The sequence below is a fragment of the Peromyscus leucopus genome, chromosome X (assembly GCF_004664715.2).
Source record: "Peromyscus leucopus breed LL Stock chromosome X, UCI_PerLeu_2.1, whole genome shotgun sequence".
NCBI classification, from domain to species: Eukaryota; Metazoa; Chordata; class Mammalia; order Rodentia; family Cricetidae; genus Peromyscus; species Peromyscus leucopus.
Genome location: NC_051083.1, coordinates 131,175,531 through 131,194,180, shown reverse-complemented (window position 1 = coordinate 131,194,180; position 18,650 = coordinate 131,175,531). Strand labels below are relative to the sequence as shown.

The 18,650-nt window shown below is 36.8% G+C and overlaps 1 protein-coding gene across 4 annotated transcripts in view; it reads right to left on the bottom strand.

Moving 5' to 3' along the window:
* The window catches only part of Aff2 (AF4/FMR2 family member 2), a 638,276-nt gene that overhangs the window by 439,398 nt on the left and 180,228 nt on the right, over positions 1–18,650 (bottom strand). For all 4 annotated transcript variants that reach the window (XM_028855771.1, XM_028855773.1, XM_028855772.1 and 1 more), the window contains exon 3: positions 3,046–3,903. In XM_028855771.1, the coding sequence (XP_028711604.1) occupies positions 3,046–3,903 (858 nt within the window). The remainder of the gene's footprint in view (positions 1–3,045; positions 3,904–18,650) is intronic.

The following is an 18,650-nucleotide window of genomic DNA, read 5'->3' as shown; positions in this document are numbered from 1 at the left end:
CTGTTTTCAGATTAAGTTTCTAAAAAATTCTTCTGGACACAACTACATACATTACTCTTATTTAGTGTCATGCAATGTTAAAAAAATTACCGTGATGTTTTTAAACAAAAAATTATTTGCTTAAATGATATGATTCAATTGGATAGCTGACCTTTTGCCATAAAGTTGGTTGGACTTTTGATCATCTTAGTGTGGTATAGAAATTATAAAAAGAAGCAAGGAAAGGTTTCAAGAATGGGAAATAAAAATTCCCCCAATAAGTATAGACCTAAATTAACATGGACACACACACACACACACACACACACACACACACACACGTTTTAACAATAATTTTAACTTCTGAATATGTGAAGATTATCATATCTGATTATTTGTATATGTTTGAGTGGTATCTGTTTTCTGGTCATTTAATTTTTCCTGCTCCCTAACAAGGGCAAATAAACTTCACTAACATATGTCAGCTTCCTGTCAATAGAGCCAGGGAAAGAATGCAAATGCTTAGAAAAATACTGGGATTGCTCTGTAGATAAAGCCTCCAGGGTAATAATTCAAAGAAATACTGCAACCCATTAAAGATAGCTGCACTGACTAGGGACCCAGAACCCAGTGCCTGAAATTCTTTGCACTATGCACTGGGGCTCAATTCTAATGCTAAGTGCTTTTGAGAAGTGCATCAAGATTTAATAGGATGAATTTTCAGACTTGGTCAGAGTTTTAGCCACATAAATTCCATTAAGTTCAAGCTCCATAATGCTCCACTCTGTCGATATTTATGCCCACATTCCAATCTACACCCTTCTAAGCTCTCTGTTGGCCTTTCTAATGTCTCAATTTCTTTCCTCCTATTTTTGGTTTTCACATTGCCCCTAAAATCTGTTTCTTCCCTTTGGTTTTAGGTTCCTGAGCTTCACTCTCCCCTTGTTTGAAATCCTTTGAGACCTCTATTTTAAAATACTCTCTTCACTGATCTCCTGTAATGACTTTATTGCACCTGACCCATTTTCTAGACAATACTCTACCAAAGTCAATTTGAACCATCGCCCCTTGGATAATCATATCCAGAGAAGATGACAGCTCACTCAGACATTGTTTGAAAATATACCTCTCATTGGTATATTGGAGAACTGAGGGAAAACCATGAAGTCATTTCTGAAACTGGGTCAGCCATTTTTGTGAATGTATAAGAGAGAGGATTACAACAGAATGAATCTCATTGGATAGGTGACCTATTTCTCTGTTAATGAGCTATGAAATAGCCTACCAGACTGATTTATACAGTAGCTCTACTTACAGTTCAGTCCTGAGTGGTGCCACTGCTACATAAGGAGAGAACAATAATAGATACAGAGACAAGGGATGGTTTAAATGACATTCCAATTTCTTATTATCCTCTTCTTTCATGATATATCCATACTTAGTTTTTATATTAAAACCCAGTATTAATACATGCAGTAGAAATTAAGATTTAAGATTTCTTGATAACTACATAATAGAATAGAGTAAGAAGCAGGCAGAAAAAAATATAATTATATGCAGCTGAGCATGATTTTTTTTTTTTTTTTACTAAACAGTGGCCATTGTTCAAGAAAGGAAAAGTGAAGTCAAAGTGTGAAGAGGCTCAAACATGGAACTAAGAACACTAGACTTCTCTCTGAAAGTAATTACAATGCAGTGAAGAATCAAAGGAAGAGACTGACATGTGTACAGAGAAGATGGTCTGGAAGAGACATGAGACAGGAATGAGGAGGCCAATTATGAAAGGCTACAACAATCCACAGACAAAGGCACTGAGTGTAGAGAAGTGGGGGCAGATCAGAGAGATACTTAGGTGCAACCTTGACAAGACTTCATGACTTATAGTCCAAAAACCAAATCACCGCAAAATGAGACAATATCAAATCATGAGTCAACAAAATACAAACAACTGTCCTAGGCTCTCTTGCTTTGTGTTTGTATTATTCACCAAATTCACCATCATCATATCTACTGAGAACTAGAAAAGAAGAAATGCTTAAGGGCTTACTGGATCATACTTCAGTAATTTAGACAGGACTCTGACTCAGAATGTCTATTAATTCAGACTGCTGGCCTATACCTCTGATTGATTAAGAATGTTAACAAGTTTTCTCAAGCTTCTAGTTACCAGTTACAGAAATCCAATGTAAAGGTAGTGGCTTCTTAGAAACCATCTGCTTGAAATGACAGTGACAGTTGTTTATATGAGGCGTATCTCTGGGACAGCCACATATATGTCCTCCACTCAGTATCCATAAGACCTGTCATAATCATTATCTATTTATTTGTTTGTGAGAGGTTATAGCCCCCACTAGATTTATGTTTCACAAGGGTTCCTGAGATAGAAAACCTATTTAGTCATTTTAAACACAGTGGGACTGGGTTGGACATAACTGTCTTTCACTTTTACAGAAAGGATGGATGTAGTATTAAAGGGCTATGTAGGCATCTGTGGAAGAAAGTAGTAATAGAAGGAAGACTGAGTGATATGGAAGATATTAATACCTTGCCAAAGAATACCTCTGTAAACACACTGAAGACACTAAAGAAGTGTTTTCAATGCCTTGTTGAGCTGGGCACTGAATGTAGTTGTGTGTGTTTGTATTTGGAACACTTGGGAGGTAGAGGTGGAAGGATCAGGAGGTCTGGCTCATTCTATCTTACTTTGTGAATTTGATGCCAGCCTGGGCTATGTGGGTTCTTGTTTCAAAGAAAAAAAAAATAGTGCATTTATCTAGAGGATGCTTTCATTTTGTACATAAGTTCACTACAAGATAATTTTCTATAATCATTTTATAGCTACACTATTTCATTCACTCAACCAGCTATTTTGGCACTAAAAATTATGGAGACTTAATTGTATTTGCAGTGTTACTGATTTGTGTCACAAATTACCATAGATCAAGAATCAAACTTACCTTGAAGAGACACATGCATACAGTGCAATAAGATAAATGAGTTGCTTAGGGAGTAGTAAACAGTGAATAGAAAAACCAACCACAAAATAAAACCTTAAAAATGACTTACTTCACTTGTTTGCAGGACTGTGAATTTTGGCAGTTTAGTCTTTGAACTGGTTATACTGGGTTTCCCATCCAACAGTGATCCAAAGGAAAGGTTTCCAAAGTTGTTCTCAAATTCAATGGAAGGCTTCAGTGTTGGAGAGATGTCAATTGCCTGGTCCTGCCCATCCATGGGCCTTACATATGCAGTTGGCTTTTGTTGCCCCATGTTTGTTTTGCAGTAAAGCCCTGGTGGGAAGGTTGGGACTGAAAGGCCACTGCTGGGAGCTAATAAAGATGAGGCAACTAGGGGAGACCCAGGTGCTTGCACTGTAAATTCAGATTCTTCTGGTGAGTTAGACTGAAATATTTCTTTGAAAGCATCTTCTCCAGACTTGGTGTTATTATCGTCCTTTGCAAATGAATTCGATTTTTCAACTGTACCACTTTGGGGTTGCTCAGATGGGTAGACAAAGAAGTCTTCTAGTTGGGTTTGAGGTGGCTCCGGTGTGGATGAGTGCATCTTGTTTGACTGACTACTGGCCTGGCTCAGTTGTCCAGGGCTAGTGTTGTGACTATCTCGTGGCCACTCAGGTTTCGATTTTCTGTTGCTGTGTATTAGTGTGGAATTCAGTATCACGACTGAAGGTGGAGGCATTGGTGCTGAGGAGTGAGTATTCTCCTGGTGAGATGGGATCATTCGATTCTTTTGTTCTGGATAAAAGCTTGTTTCACTTTTGCTGATAGGAGTTTGGGGCACAGAATTCTTTGGGATGCCCACCAGATGATTCTGACTGGAATGGTTAGTTAGTAGATCCTTCATTTCATCATAGCTTCCAAGAGTGTTCTGGACTCGGTTAGCAAGGGCATCCCCTTTGTTTGTCTAAAATAACAAAAAGATGGGGGTGGGAGGAGAGATGAATAGGTGTCTGTTTTCTAACATTAATTCTTCAAATAGATGTCTTATATAGACTAACAGAGTTCTTTAAAATTGAAATAATCTCACATAATTTCTCAGTTTTATGTGCTATGTAAGAAAAAATATTAAAATGGTTTTTGGATTCTAATACAATTCTTCACAGATCTTCAATGGACAATTATCACCTTCATATACAGACACACACACACACACACACACACAAAAACACACACACCGCAATAACAAAATGAAACAAAACTTCTGGAGGTATCACCATAACTGATTTCAAGTTATACTACAGAGCTATAGTAACAAAAACAGCATAGTATTGGCACAAAAACAGGCACACTGATCAATGGAATTGAATTGAAGACTGAGACATAAATATATACACCTATGGATACTTGATTTTTTCTAATAAAGAAGCCAGAAATGCACACAAGAAAAAAGACACCATCTTCAACAAACGGTGCTGGTCAAACTGGACAACTGAACATAGAAGAATCCAAACACATCCATATTTAGAACTGCACAAAACTCAAGTCCAAGTGGATCAAAGAACTCAACATAAAATGAGATACCCTGAAACTGATAGAAAAGAAAGTGGTGAATATCCTTGAATTCATGGGAACAGGAAGATAATTTCTGAACAGGGCACACCATTAGCACAAGTGCTAAGATCAACAATAAATAAATGTGACCTCATGAAACTTAAAAACTTCTGCACATCAAAGGGCATTGCCATTCAGACAAAGTGGGAGGCTACAGAATAAGAAAAGATTTTTTTACCAACTATATATATATGATAGAGAGCTAGTAACCAAAATGTATAAAGAACTAAAAAATGCTATATATCAAGAAAACAACCTCATTTAACAATGAGGTACAGATCTAAACAGGGTCTTCAAGAGAAAACTCAAATGAAAAAAAAAAAAAAAGAAATGTTTAATGTCCTTAGCCATCGGGCAAATGCAAAATCAAAACTACATTGAGATTTCATTTTCTACCTGTGCAAATAGCTAAGATAATAAAAACAAGTGGCAGCTCATTCTGGTAAGGATATGGAGTAAGGGAAACACCCTTCCATTGCTGGTAGGAGTGCGAACTTTTACAGCCATTATAGAAATCAATGTATGTTTCCTCAGAAAAATAGAAATCAATCTACCTTAAGATCCAGCTATACCACTCTTGGACATATAACCAAAAGAAGTTTTATCCTACCACAGAGATATTTGCTCAACCAGAAATTTGAAACAACCTAGATGTCTCAACAGAAGAATGGATAAAGATAATATGGTACATTTTCACAATGGAGTATTACTCAACTGGTTAAAAAAATGAAATCATAAAATCCATTGGTAAATGGATGGAATTAGAAAAAATCATCCAGACTGAGGTAACCCAGACACATATGATATATATTCACTTATATGTGGATATTAGCTATTAAGTCAATGACTAAACAAGCTACAGTCCATACAATCACAGAGGTTAGGTATAGAGTAAAGTACTGGGAGGGATATATAGATCTTCTTGGAAAGGGAAGTAGAAGAGATAGTTATGGACAGGTGAAGGGAGGGACTAGAATGGGAGGATCAATTATAGAGAGGTAGGGAAGAGGAGGATGAGGGAGGGAATATGGGAAGAGAGAGCTAAAACTAAGGGCCATTTGAAGGATAGCATAGAATCCTAATACAGTAGAAGCATCCTAATATATATGATATCTAAACAAAAATCACCAAAATAATGGGAGAGACAGAGACTCACCGGACATTTCATGTTACCAAATGAAGCTTCCAGGACCAGAATCAGGTTTTATCTGAGTTACTGACCAAGGGGGTCCCATTGGAATCCCCAAACAATCTAGGCTGTTTCTAAGACTGTAGGTTTCTTTTCACAAAGTGGTGGCAAGGCCAATAGCTGAATAAAAGACCTACACAGCCCATTGAACATAGAGAAGTCATGCCTACCCTTTAAATCTAAGAACTAGCATCTTTGGTATTGGGAGGCATTGTCCATGCTACCAAAGGAGAGGCTTAAACAGCAACACATACACAGGCCCTTTGATCTACAATGGTGTCCTGCCTGAAAAATATGTTGCTACAGTGGTGGAACAAAGTTTGTTGGAGTAACCAGCCCATATCTAATTTGACTGAAGGTCTACTTCATGAGAAGAACCAGTACCTGATACTGCTTGAGTGACAACCTGAGACTAGATAGCTCAGGGCCCTATCATAAAACTAGATACTACTATTCCAAAAACTAAGTATCAATAAAATGACTCCTAATAACATTCTTCATATTCATATATTAGTGTCATACTCTTCATCAGAGAAACTTTCTCCCATAGCAGATGATGACAAATACAGAGAAACCACAGCCAGGCATTATGCAGAGAATGAGAAACCTTGGAATGCTTAGCTTTAAAATCTTCATCAAATTACTCCCTTTAGGGTTCTGGGAATCCTGAAAAGGAGGAGGTTAAAAGAGTGTAAAAGCCAGAGAAATTGGGGACATGAAGGAAACAAAGCCCTCTAATTCAACGGGATTGACACACATGTGAAAGCAGCATGTACAGAGCCTGCACAGGTCTGCACCAGATGGGTTGCTAGAGCTGAGACAAGAAGTAGACACAAGCCCCTGTCCCTAATCCAGAAGCAATCTCCAATTGATAACCACTTACAAATGAGGATTTAGTTTTCTCTAAAGAGTCTCGCTTGGGAAAAAAATACTCTTAAGGGTCGGCTGCATGCCCAGCAGTAGGTGGCCAACAGAAAATGAATTCAAATACATCATAGGAGGTTCTTCATCTTGTGATGTCACGTCATAGCCTTTCCTATATTAATTATAAATTATATAATATATATGTGTGTGTGTGTGTGTGTGTGTGTGTGTGTGTGTGTGTGTGTTCTCTTATTTTACCCTACTGGTCCTTTGTGTATATACTATGACTTTCAGTTTTAGTGTTTTTTATGGGATTCCTGAATGTGCAAATGAGTGGGTCTCTGTTTCTGTGCCTTTTCTTGGGTTCTTTTTCATTTCTTTGTTTTGCCTAATCTGATGTGTTTGTTTTTGGTTTTTTATATTTTATTATTAACACTTAAGTGTCTGCTTGTTTTCTAATGAGAAAAAGAAAAGGGGTGGATCCAGATGGGAGAGTTGGTGGGGAGGAACTGGGAAGAGTAGAGGGAGGGGAAATCATAATCAGGATATATTATGTGAGACAAAAAAATATATTTCAATAAAAAGTGGGTGGCTGGAATTAGTAGGGATGATGAAATGCTGTGGAATAATGCTTTTGTAGACTGATTTAATAAAACGCTGATTGGCCAGTAGCCGGTCAGAAAGTATATGCAGGATAAGCAGACAAGGATAATTCTGGGAAGATGAAGGCTGTGTCAGGAGATGCCAGCCCACCGTCCAGGGAGCAGCAAGTAATGGCACACAGGTAAAGCCATGAAACACGTGGCAATACATAGATTAATAGTTATGGGCTAATTTAAGATATAAGAGCTAGTTAACAAAAATCTTGAGCCATGGCCATGCAGTTATAATTAATATAAGCCTCTGTGTGTTTACTTGGGGGACATGAGTGGGAGAGATTTGTCCCAACTGCTGGACAGCTGGATCACAGGAGAACTTCCAGCTACAATACAGTTCTCTGATTAAAAGGAATTAGATTCATGTTAGTCAGAAACTAGCTCAATTAGATGTTGTTTAATCCCATGCTTTCTTTGAAGTTTTGTAGTGAGGATAACATAATTTAACTGATTTCTTTATCAAACAGCCTTAGCATTTTATGGTATAAATTGTTGCAATGTGTCAGAAAATGTATACAAGTCAAGCATTCCTTATAATTCCACACCAGTAAGAAGACAGTTTTAATCATAAGGTACATTGTAACAGTTTATCTCATCCAATCTAAAAATCAGTATTTTACTTTGCAAAACTACTGGCATCACCTTAAAATTATCTCCCAGTAAACATGTTTAAGGGTAGGACATGGAGAAAACTAATCATTAATTGTAGCTACGTTTTCCTGTGTCCCACCTGGCTGACAGTCAGGACAAATCTCTCTTACCCACCAGTCCCCAACTGCTGGGACCCAAATAAACACACATAGGGTAATATTATTTCTAAACTGTGGCCATGGCAGGCTTCTTGTTATCTAGTTCTTATATCTTAAATTAACCCGTTTCTGTAAATCTATACTTTGCCAGTGGCTTGTGGCTTACTGGTACATTTACATCTTGCTTCCTCTGGTGGGGTACTAGTAGTGTCTCTCTGCTCTGTCTTTCTCCTCCCTCTCTCTCTAGTTGGAATGTCCTTCTAAATCTTATTCTGCCTCACCATTGGTCAAACAGCTTTATTTATCAACTAATCAGAGCAACACACATTCACAGCATACAGAACATTCCACAGCACTTCCCCTTTTCTGTCTAGTCAAAACGGAAGATTTTAACTTTAACTTTAACAAAGTAAAATTACATATAATAGAACAATTATCAAGCAATAATTACAGTTACAATATCTAGTCTATCCTTAGTTGGCAAAATTAAAGAAAATATTCTACCTATCCTGTATTTGTGAGTTTAAGGTTTCATATCTAATTTATCTTTTATTATAACCAAGAAAAACTATAATTATAACTATCTAGTCTTAAACTACATCAAAAACCCCAGAAGGATATAATATTACCTAAGTAAACAGGAAATGCATTGCAAGCAACTTCCAAAATTCGGGAAATGACAGAGACAGTTGGCTGCCTGGACAGTCACCCAAAGTTCTTCTATAATTTTAGGGCATCCATTTTTAGCCCATAGGACTAGAGTCTCTCAGTCATTATTCTGTGTCCTATAGAATGTCTGGCATGTTCTTCTGTGAAGAAGATCTTTTGCCTTGCAAAAGGACAGGACAATATGGCACCATCGCTGAAGTGGCTTTGCAATCCAGAAAAGCTACACTGTATAAATTACTGGTGCCTGCCTACATATTCTGGGGGCAACTGTGCTTACACATTGATGATTCATATTCATTTACTTTGAAAGGCTGCAATTGTTCATCAACAGTGACTTAAGCTCTCCTGTGTCTTTGCAGAGAGTTAGAAAATTTTATTCAAAAATTTAAATTGTTGCTTAAATAAATCAATACAAAGCCATCTTTTCAAAACAATGTTAGCCTAATGTGTAATAGTAACAGAGGAAACCAAATAAATCTATGGACAATCAACAGCCCAAGTCTACCATCCATTGTAGGATATGCTAATCTTACAAAAATTCCAGACTGTTTATGTAAAATAATTAGGCTCTTGTGTGTATTTTTACAATGAGGAAACAAAGCTTCCATGACTGAAAATATGATGGGTAGCTGACTACTTGGAAACAAATTTGATAAAATTTAGTTGTTAATTCTCCAGATTAGTTTTTATGATTCACTTTATATCTATATAGTTTATCAAAACAAGTTTCTGAATTCAGAAAAGCAAAAGACTTCTCTGTGCCTAGGTTGTACTATTTTGGACCCATATATTACAAAGAGAAAGAGCTGCCATTATCCTTGGACCCATCTAGCAATGGCCATTAGTTAGGGAAGGCCCCATATTATGTGGTCTTTATGTCACAAAAGTTGTAAGAATGCTCTTTACATACAAGAATAGAAAGCACGCGCCTCCTCCTTGGTACATGCTCCACAAAAGATAGATGTTAAATATGCAAGTTACCTCACATGCCTCAGCACTTACTGGTATACTAGGCTACACAGGTGGTATACTTATTCAAGCCTCAAGTCTTAGTCTCCATTTATGATATAGGTCTCTTTTAGTCTTTGTATGTGAAGATGGGAGAACACAGAGGCTGAAGTATTAGAAATGGATGAATCACCAAGGGAATGAAAAAACAGAATGAGAAGATTGGGCTTAAGCAAAACACCTGGTATATATGCACTTTAACAGACTGGGAAAAGAAAAGGAGCCAGGAAAGAATACCAAAAATGAATAATCAGAGAGAGAAAAAAATCAAACTAGAAACCTTGGCCTCATTATTAGAATAATCTGAAAATATTTAATTCATACCATGTGCTAATTCATAGACACTTGCAAAACTTAGGACAGTTAGAGAAATATGAATTTCAAAGATTTTACCAAAATATGCAAAATATATGCTGGGAGATTTCTGTGAGGGATGGAAATCTTTAGATATTGAATAAATGTATGTCTGTTTTAGTTGACTTATCCTTGAGAACATCTTATATTGCATCATATGCAACCTTGGTACTGAAGTAGTGATTAAACAATTAACATTCTGTATAATTCTCAGTAGAATAATTGCCCTGTTTTCAGGAGCACATTTAAAAGGCATATTTAAAAGATATAGATGGAGAGAAACCATTTTTATTCCCTAGGTTTATGATTTTAATGGTAGAAATTACTTTTCCGCAAAGGCAAGAATAAACTCTTTGCATATAGCAATTTCCTTCAACTGAGTTACACAATGAACCATTTGGACAGCAGCCAAAGTCAGTTTGCCTATTCAATTCCTAAATAATAAACAAAGAAATTTCATTGCCTTAAGGTCCCACCAAGAATTTGATGCAAGTCTGAAACATTTCCATGGCTGTTCTGGTCCCTGGAAAATATTTATCTCAAGTCATATGACTGTTCCAAAAAAAAGATACCTGTATTTTGTCAAGGATCTGATTCTATCAGCAGAAACAAAGCTATTTAATTTCCCATTTGAAATATCCTCATTGTGTTTAATGGATTTTGTGGCATCAGATTTCTACAAAATTATAACCTTATCCCTTTCCACTACAGATACCAACACAATAATAGCTCTTGCCCTGAGAAGTTATTGCCCCCTCACTGGGTTCATATCATAAGGATCCAAATACCTTCTATCTCACTTGCTTACAAGCAAGATAGTAAAATGCCTGTTGTTATTTTGATGGTATGTAGAAGACACATATCTGTTTCTTGGTAGGAGGAAGTTTTCCTAGTTCTTAATGTCTATTCATTAATATATACCTATTACAAGTGCCTTAGTTTCTAAGGCTTGCTAACACTTTTTTTACGACTAAAGTTTTAAAACACAGTTTGAACAAGGAGAATTTCTAACCTTGCCAGTGTTGACCAATATGATTCTAAAATTAATGGAAAATTAAAAATTCTCTGAATAAGATCAGAAATTGACATCATAAATGTAAGTTTGCAACTTTTATGGATCCTAATGTAAATATCTGATATGTAGGATGGTCTTAGGCAACCCCTGTGAAAGGGGGTGTTCAATGTTCAAAGGAATCATAACCCACAGGTTGAGAATCACTGGTCTAGCATAATATTAAATTCTCAAATAAATTGTGGCAGGATTGAATAGAAAATAATTTTATCTCATACTCTGCCTCTATCAAATGAAAGAATCAGTAATAACTAGAAGTAAATGATACAGAAATAGAAAGACAAATGGCATGTTAACTTGGTTATTCTTGATTGAACAATAGGTTGAAGTTTTTGAAGTTCATGACAGTTAAGTAAAAATAAGTCTATAGGTTAATGAATTATCTTTATCTTATGATAAGTAGAATATCACCTTAGACCATTAAGTGAGACAACCATATGCTTGGTGTTAAAATGTGAAAAAGAATTTCTCTCATTGGTTCACCTATAAGAAATTTAATTAAATTAAGAAAACATTTCTCAGCACAGATTTTTCTAGAAGACACTTGGGCATTCCTCGTATACATTTTTTTTTTCTGTTATGAAGACTAAAAACAATGAGCATTATATTAAAGTCTAATTCAGTGAAAGTGAGTCTACATTTCAAATTAGGGGCTATACTAATATAGTCAGAGTCTGCTGTGAGATGTTCTGTATGTCCTGTGGGAGCCCGTTCTTGGGTTCCTCGTGCCTTTACCCAGCAGGTCCGCATAGAGGATGATTAGGACCACAAGCCTGAGTGCAGGTGTTTGAGATGGTCTGCACTTGGCTGTGCTGGGAGATGGTCTGTATGTCAAATTGCTCTGATTGGTCAATAAATAAAACACTGATTGGCCCGTGGCTAGGCAGGAAGTATAGGCGGGACTAACAGAGAAGAGAAATAAAGGAACAGGAAGGCAGAAGGAGACAGAGCCAGCCGCCACCCTGACAAGCAGCAAGCCACGAGCCAGGTGGCAGGGTATAGATTTGTGGGAATGGATTAATTTAAGCTATAAGAACAGTTAGCAAGAAGCCTGCCATGGCCATACAGTTTGTAAGCAATGTAAGTCTCTGTGTTTACTTGGTTGGGTCTGAGTGGCTGTGGGACTGGCGGGTGAGAGAGATTTGTCCTGACTGTGGGCCAGGCAGAAAAACTCTAGCTACAAGAGTCTGTAGCTTTCCTATACACATAGAGCATAGAGGTAAAGCAGTAATAACCTACAGGAATGGAGGACTGTAGCATGAATCTTAAAGAGTCTTTATTAATAAAACAAAACTGAGCCAGGTATTGGGGTGAAATGCTGCATGGTCAGAGAGACAGAACAAGCTACAGCTAACCTCACCTGGCCAACTTCTCAGCTGGTTTTGTTTCCTCAGACTGGATGCTTCTGTGTCCTCATTTCAATGGCTCTCAGCTGAACTGCTGCTCGAAAGCCTGAAGCTTAACCAGCTAAAAGCTTAACCAGCCAAATGCTTAACCAGGCCAAAATGCTTCTAGTTCCTGGTCCTCACACCTTATATATCTTTCTGCCTTCTACTATCACTCCCTGGGATTAAAGGCGTCACCATGCCTGGCTCTTTACAATGTGGCCTTGAGCTCACAGAGATCCCAGATGGATTTCTGCCTCTGGAATGCTAGGATTAAAGGTGTGAGTGCCACCATTTTCTAGCCTCTGTATCTAGTGGCTGTCTGTTCTTTGACCCCAGATAAATTTATTGGGGTACACAATATTTTGGAGAACACAATACCACCACAGAGGGCCATCATCTCTCTTAGAATAACTTCCTCAGAGAGCAATTGTCTCAGAAGGCCTCATGACAGGAACTGTGCAGCAGATAATTTAAGGTTGCATTTACTATCTAAGCTTTCTGAGTTGAAGATTGAAGGAAGATCCACATGCTTTGATTGCTGTGGATACAAGTAGGAAATAGTGTGTTCATTCTTATGACAAATACTGGTAAGTTAAAAATACTTATGAGTCAAAGTTATGCACACATAGGCATGGACATATACCCTCAAAAAATCTACCATTCATCACCCACCTGATACTTAATAGTTCAGACCAGGCTGCCAGGGTCAATTTTCTGCCTCCTCAGCATTGGAGAGGCAAATGTCAACTAATCTTGTAATTTCTCAAAAAGTAGATATGACATAGAAAACCTAGTGGAGCCTCTAACACATTTATCAACTCCTATATAAAATACTCTCATTATATACCATAGCAACTTCTGATGCACACTAAATATCCCCTTTTTTGCCATCCAGAGTCTTAGTAATCCTATTGAGGAAGGTATTCTCAGCAGACTTGATAGAACATTCTAAACATTGCAAAGATAATATTTAGCTGTTTCAATCAATTTTAGGCTTCTTTCAATGTGGCCAATACTTTACTTCCCATTCTAAATAATTGGCTGATTCCTTAAAGATAACCTCTGTAACCATTATTTCCTAAGTAATCACAATTTCTCTATCATCAAGGAAATGCATTTTCCAAGTATTTTCAAGCTTAAATTACACGTTTGGTTTGTGGCTCATAACTAACAGCACTCCTTCATTGAAGCTTTTTGCTTCTCGTTACTTTAGGAAATGCAAAGTTCCTTCAGTTTGCTTCTAATGTTATCTGCAAATCAGTAGTATAATTTCATTGCCAGACTAATGTGCTAAGATGCTATTGTGCTATACTATTTCCTTTTAATAAAATAAGTAAAATAATTCGTTTTAAAGTTAATTTTTCTTCTACTTTATTTTAGTATTGCTAAGTGTGTGATTTAATAATTTCCTTTTTTCCTAATTCTGATATTTTCACAGTTAATCTCTCTGGGCCATGAGTTGCTATTCCTTTCTTTACTTGTAATAATGACAAAAACTTGAACTTTATAGTACTTTCCAGATTTTAAGGCAGTGTTTCAAGCTATTTCTTTTATCCTCACAACAATCATTCAAGTAAGCCTCCATCAGTCTTTACCTCATTTAAAACAAACATTCTTGTGTAAATCACTTAAACATTTCTGTATCCCAGTTTCCTCACTTTTATTGAGCCATTAGAATCTATAAAATAGTAGTAGTAAAAGCAATTATAGTAATAATAATATGATCTGTTTCAAAAAGGAGGAATAATGGCACAAATGTTATGGGAAGTGGACTTAAGGCTCACTCTATGAGATGGAACCTGTAGCCGGAGATTTCTTTAGTCCTGCCTGGCCCACAGTCAGGACAAATCTCTCTCACCCACCAGTCCCACAGCCACTTAGACCCAACTGTTTTTCAAGAATTTGTACCACAAATGCTGGGTGCCAGATGTAGCATGAGTCTTAAATGGTCTTATTAATAAGAACAAACCCAGAGCCAGGTATTGGAGTGAACACTGGAAGACCAGAGAAGCAGAACAAGCCACAGCCACCTCATCTTGCCAGTTCCTCAGCTTATTCTGTTTCCGCAGACTGGAAGCCTCTGCGTCCTTATCCAAATGGATCACAGCTAAACTGCTGCTAAAAGCCTAAAAGCTTATCCAGGCTCTAGTTCCTGGGTCCTCACACCTTATATACCTTTCTGCTTTCTGCCATCACTCCCTGGGATTAAAGGCTCACTCTCTGGAATTAAAGGCGTGAGTCACCATGCCTGGCTGTTTCCAGTGTGGCTTTGAACTCACAGAGATCCAGATGGAACTCTGCCTCTGGAATGCTTGGATTAAAGGCTTGTGCTACCACTGCCTAACCTCTATGTTTAATATTATGGCTGTTCTGTTCTCTGACCCCCAGATAAGTTTATTGAGGTGCACAATATATCAACCACAGGGGTACACAATGAACCCATGTTTTTTGAAGAATTTTAACTCTAAGTAGTTAGGTGGCTCCTTTGCAGCTTCTTATTTTCATGCATTGTGGCTCGAGGCTTGTATCCAGTTCAGTATGATTTTCTGTCTGTGGTAGGAAGTTCTTTGCCTTCTGATTAGTCAAATGAATTGATAAGCTTTCCTATTAGGTGACTATGTGGAATAAACTCCTTCTTTTGGCTCATAGTTTCCTCTGGGTTTTTATTTTTAATTTATTTAACTTTACTTTGTTATTATTATTATTATTATTATTATTATTATTATTATTATTATTGGCTTTTTCAGATGAAGTTTCTCCTTATAGTGACTGGCTGTCCTGGAACTCACTTTGTAGAACAGGCTGGCCTCAAACTCGGAGATCCACTTTCCTCTGCCTCCAACATGCTGGTGTTAAAGTCATGCACCATCACTGCCTAGGTATTATTTCTATTTTAATGAAAAATTTCACATAATAATTTGATCATTTTCTCTTAACCCAATTATTTCTAGACCACCTACCTCTTTATCCACTCAATTTTATGTTCTCTCTCTTTCAAAAATAAAAGCAAATAAAAAAACAAGAAACACACAAAAAAACCCTCAAAAATCAAAAAACAAAATAAACAAGTAAAAGACCAATTAGATGAAAATACCAAAAAAAAAAAGTAAAAATGATATAAAATGTCCAGAAAAGGGCTGGAGAGATAACTCAGTAGTTAAGAGCACTGGCTGGCTGCTCTTCTCTTCCTTCAGAGAAACCTTGAGTTACCAGGCAGCTGGATGTTTCTGTCAACTCACAACTTTTTTGGAAGCTGCTTGTGTGCACTTCCTGTTTTTATTTTGTTAGATAGTATTATTTCCTTCTTAGGTCTCTGAGGGAGTTGAAGATTAGATAGTTAAAGTTATAGTTATTTGAGAGTGAGTTAAAGTTATAGTTAAAGATTAGATATAGTTTTCCTTGTTAAAAATTTCAGAAAAGAAACTCACTAAAGAGGTATAAGTGTATAAATTTGAAAGACATTATAAGAGAGTTCTGTTAGTAATATAAGAGAGGATAGAAAGTGAATCAGGTACATTTTGGACCTCCTGAAGAGGATAGATAATGGAATTATTTTCTTTGAATTTGTCAAATGCAAATGGACTAGACATTGTTTAGGTATTCGTTGCTTGTATATAATGTATATAATTATTGTACTTATTGTATTTAGTTTTTCTTATATTAGGTATAACTTTTTCCTTTTTTTTCTTTTTATTAGAATTAAAAGGGGAAATATGGTGATATTTCATTTGTGCTGAAATGTGATTTTATTTGAATGTTAATAAAGTTGCCTGGGGATCACGGCTAAGAACAAGTCATTAAGCAGAAGTCTGGTAGTGATAGCACATGCCCTTAATCCAATCACATGTCAGGCAGAGTCTCTCTGTGTTCAAGGACATAGCCAAACAGTGGCTCGAACCTTTAATGTTAGTAACAACCATAGAGACCTGGAGGTCTGTATAGACAGGCAGTGACGAGGAAGTCATGTGGTTGGGTTTATAGCCAATGAGATGGCAGAACAGAAAGGCAATAAAAAGATAGGATACAGGAAAAAGGTCTCTCTCTCTCTCTTTCTCTGAGGGGAAGGATTGCAGCGAGTGGTAAGATAAGGTGATCTTACCTCTTGGCTACTGCTCGATCTCTGGGCTTTTATCTCTTTATTTGGCTCTGTGTTTCTTATTTAATAAGACCATTTAGAATTACATCTACATATGGCATTTATTTTAAGGATTAAATGAACACAGATATAAAGCTCTAGTCCATAGTAAGGACATACAATTTCCTCACCAGTATTTCTATACTGACACCGACGTGCCAAAGGAGGGCTTCATATTTCTCAGGCCCCTTTCAAAACATTCTTCTCAATACTATAACACAAATTTGAGTTTCAAAGTTGCAAACTAAAACAAATCCCTAAGAAGAAGGTTCCCACCCACAACCAAATCTGAAGGAAGTCAATATTCTTTTTCATTGTGAATATGGTACAGTTAAAGCAAAGAAGAGAAATAAGTCAGTAAGGAACATGAAAGAGTATTTATGTCAAGAAAAAGCTGCAGGTGCAATGAAATGTACTTTGTATTGCTAGTTGATGAAGCACTGATAGTATGGGACAAGATATGAGGTCATTATTTAAGTTTGGTGTAGCAAGATTTATGTAAGTCCAGGCCTACCACCCCAAAGTTTGATTTTCAGTTTGATAAGCATTCCCTTTGATAAGGAAGAGTCTTGGTGTGTCTACAATTTTACCAATGATTTGTGAACCAACTTGAGGCCTGCCATTGCATATTTGGATACTCCAAGGACAGCATGCCCATCATTAGTCTTGGTCTAGGGAACTTTTTCAGGCATGCACCAGTTCTAGTGTTGTGATATGATGGTAAAAAGGGAAATATTCCTCATTGATGTGTCAGTGAAACCTAAACATGGGCACAGCACCACATGACAATTGCTTACCAATTTAAGAATAAATAAAATTACCACATCATAAACCTGTTTCTATACTACAATTATTTCCCTTAATAATTATGGCTCAAGAAAAAAGCCTGTTCAGCAAGGGCAAGGGCAATAAGTGGCTAACTATGCAACCACCCTGAGTCTGACTAAACATTTCCATGTGTGACTAAATGCTCCCATATCTGTCCCTACATGATGTATTATACTATATAAAAAGATGATGCTGAATACCTTTGACAATGTTCAGAAGTTTTCTCAATGACTTTGCAAAAACACACTGCTTCCATCAAAAAATTGGCACTCTATTTAATACACCTCATTAATTAACAATTACCATGAAGGTACAAGGTTACTAATTCATTATGACTTAAAATTATGTAGAAATAATAAACCAAGGGTTCTTCACATTATAACAATGTTAAGAATTGGATGGATATTGAGCTATAAATATATCTACCACCAAGAAGGGTTCCTTTTTTAAAATTCCATCCAAAGATTTAAAGCTCATTTGATTAGTTTCTCTTTCATCCCAAAATACCTGTCATCTTTGATTTTGTCCCCAAAATGGAGGCTATGATTTCTTCCTGTTATTTCTCCCATCTCCATTTTACTCTGCAGCTTTGTTGTCATTCTAAAGTTCTGCTTCTATTCTTCTTCTTCTAGCTTGTGATTATTTAGGTTTTTTAATCTTATATTTGGTTTAATCTCCTTTGGGACCTTGCTATATTCTTCATTACCAACCCCTCAACCTTCCACCTCTCCCCAGTAATCTCTAAACACATTCATGTTTATTTCATGTAAAGAAAAACTCCTATAGGGCTGGAAAGATGGCTCAATGGTTAAGAGCACTTGTTGCACTTTCAGAGGATCTGGGTTCAGTTCCCAGCACATGAATGATGACATATAACCACACATATGTACAGTTTCAGGCGATTCAAAACCCTCTTTTGGCCTCAGCACACATGTATTACACACCTGTAGGCAAGCACTCACATACAGTAAAAAGAAAACAAACCTCTCTATATAATTGTTTTTATTTCTTTATTTCTCCATGCAAGACAAAGTCCACATTGATTACCTCTTTCTCTATTTAACCATTTCCTGTCCATTCTCCAAATCCTAGGAACTGATTGCCCACAACTTTCCTAAGGTCATAAATTATACCTTAACTGTAAGGTTCAACAATGAATTTATGCTCCTTACATTTCCTGGTTTCCTG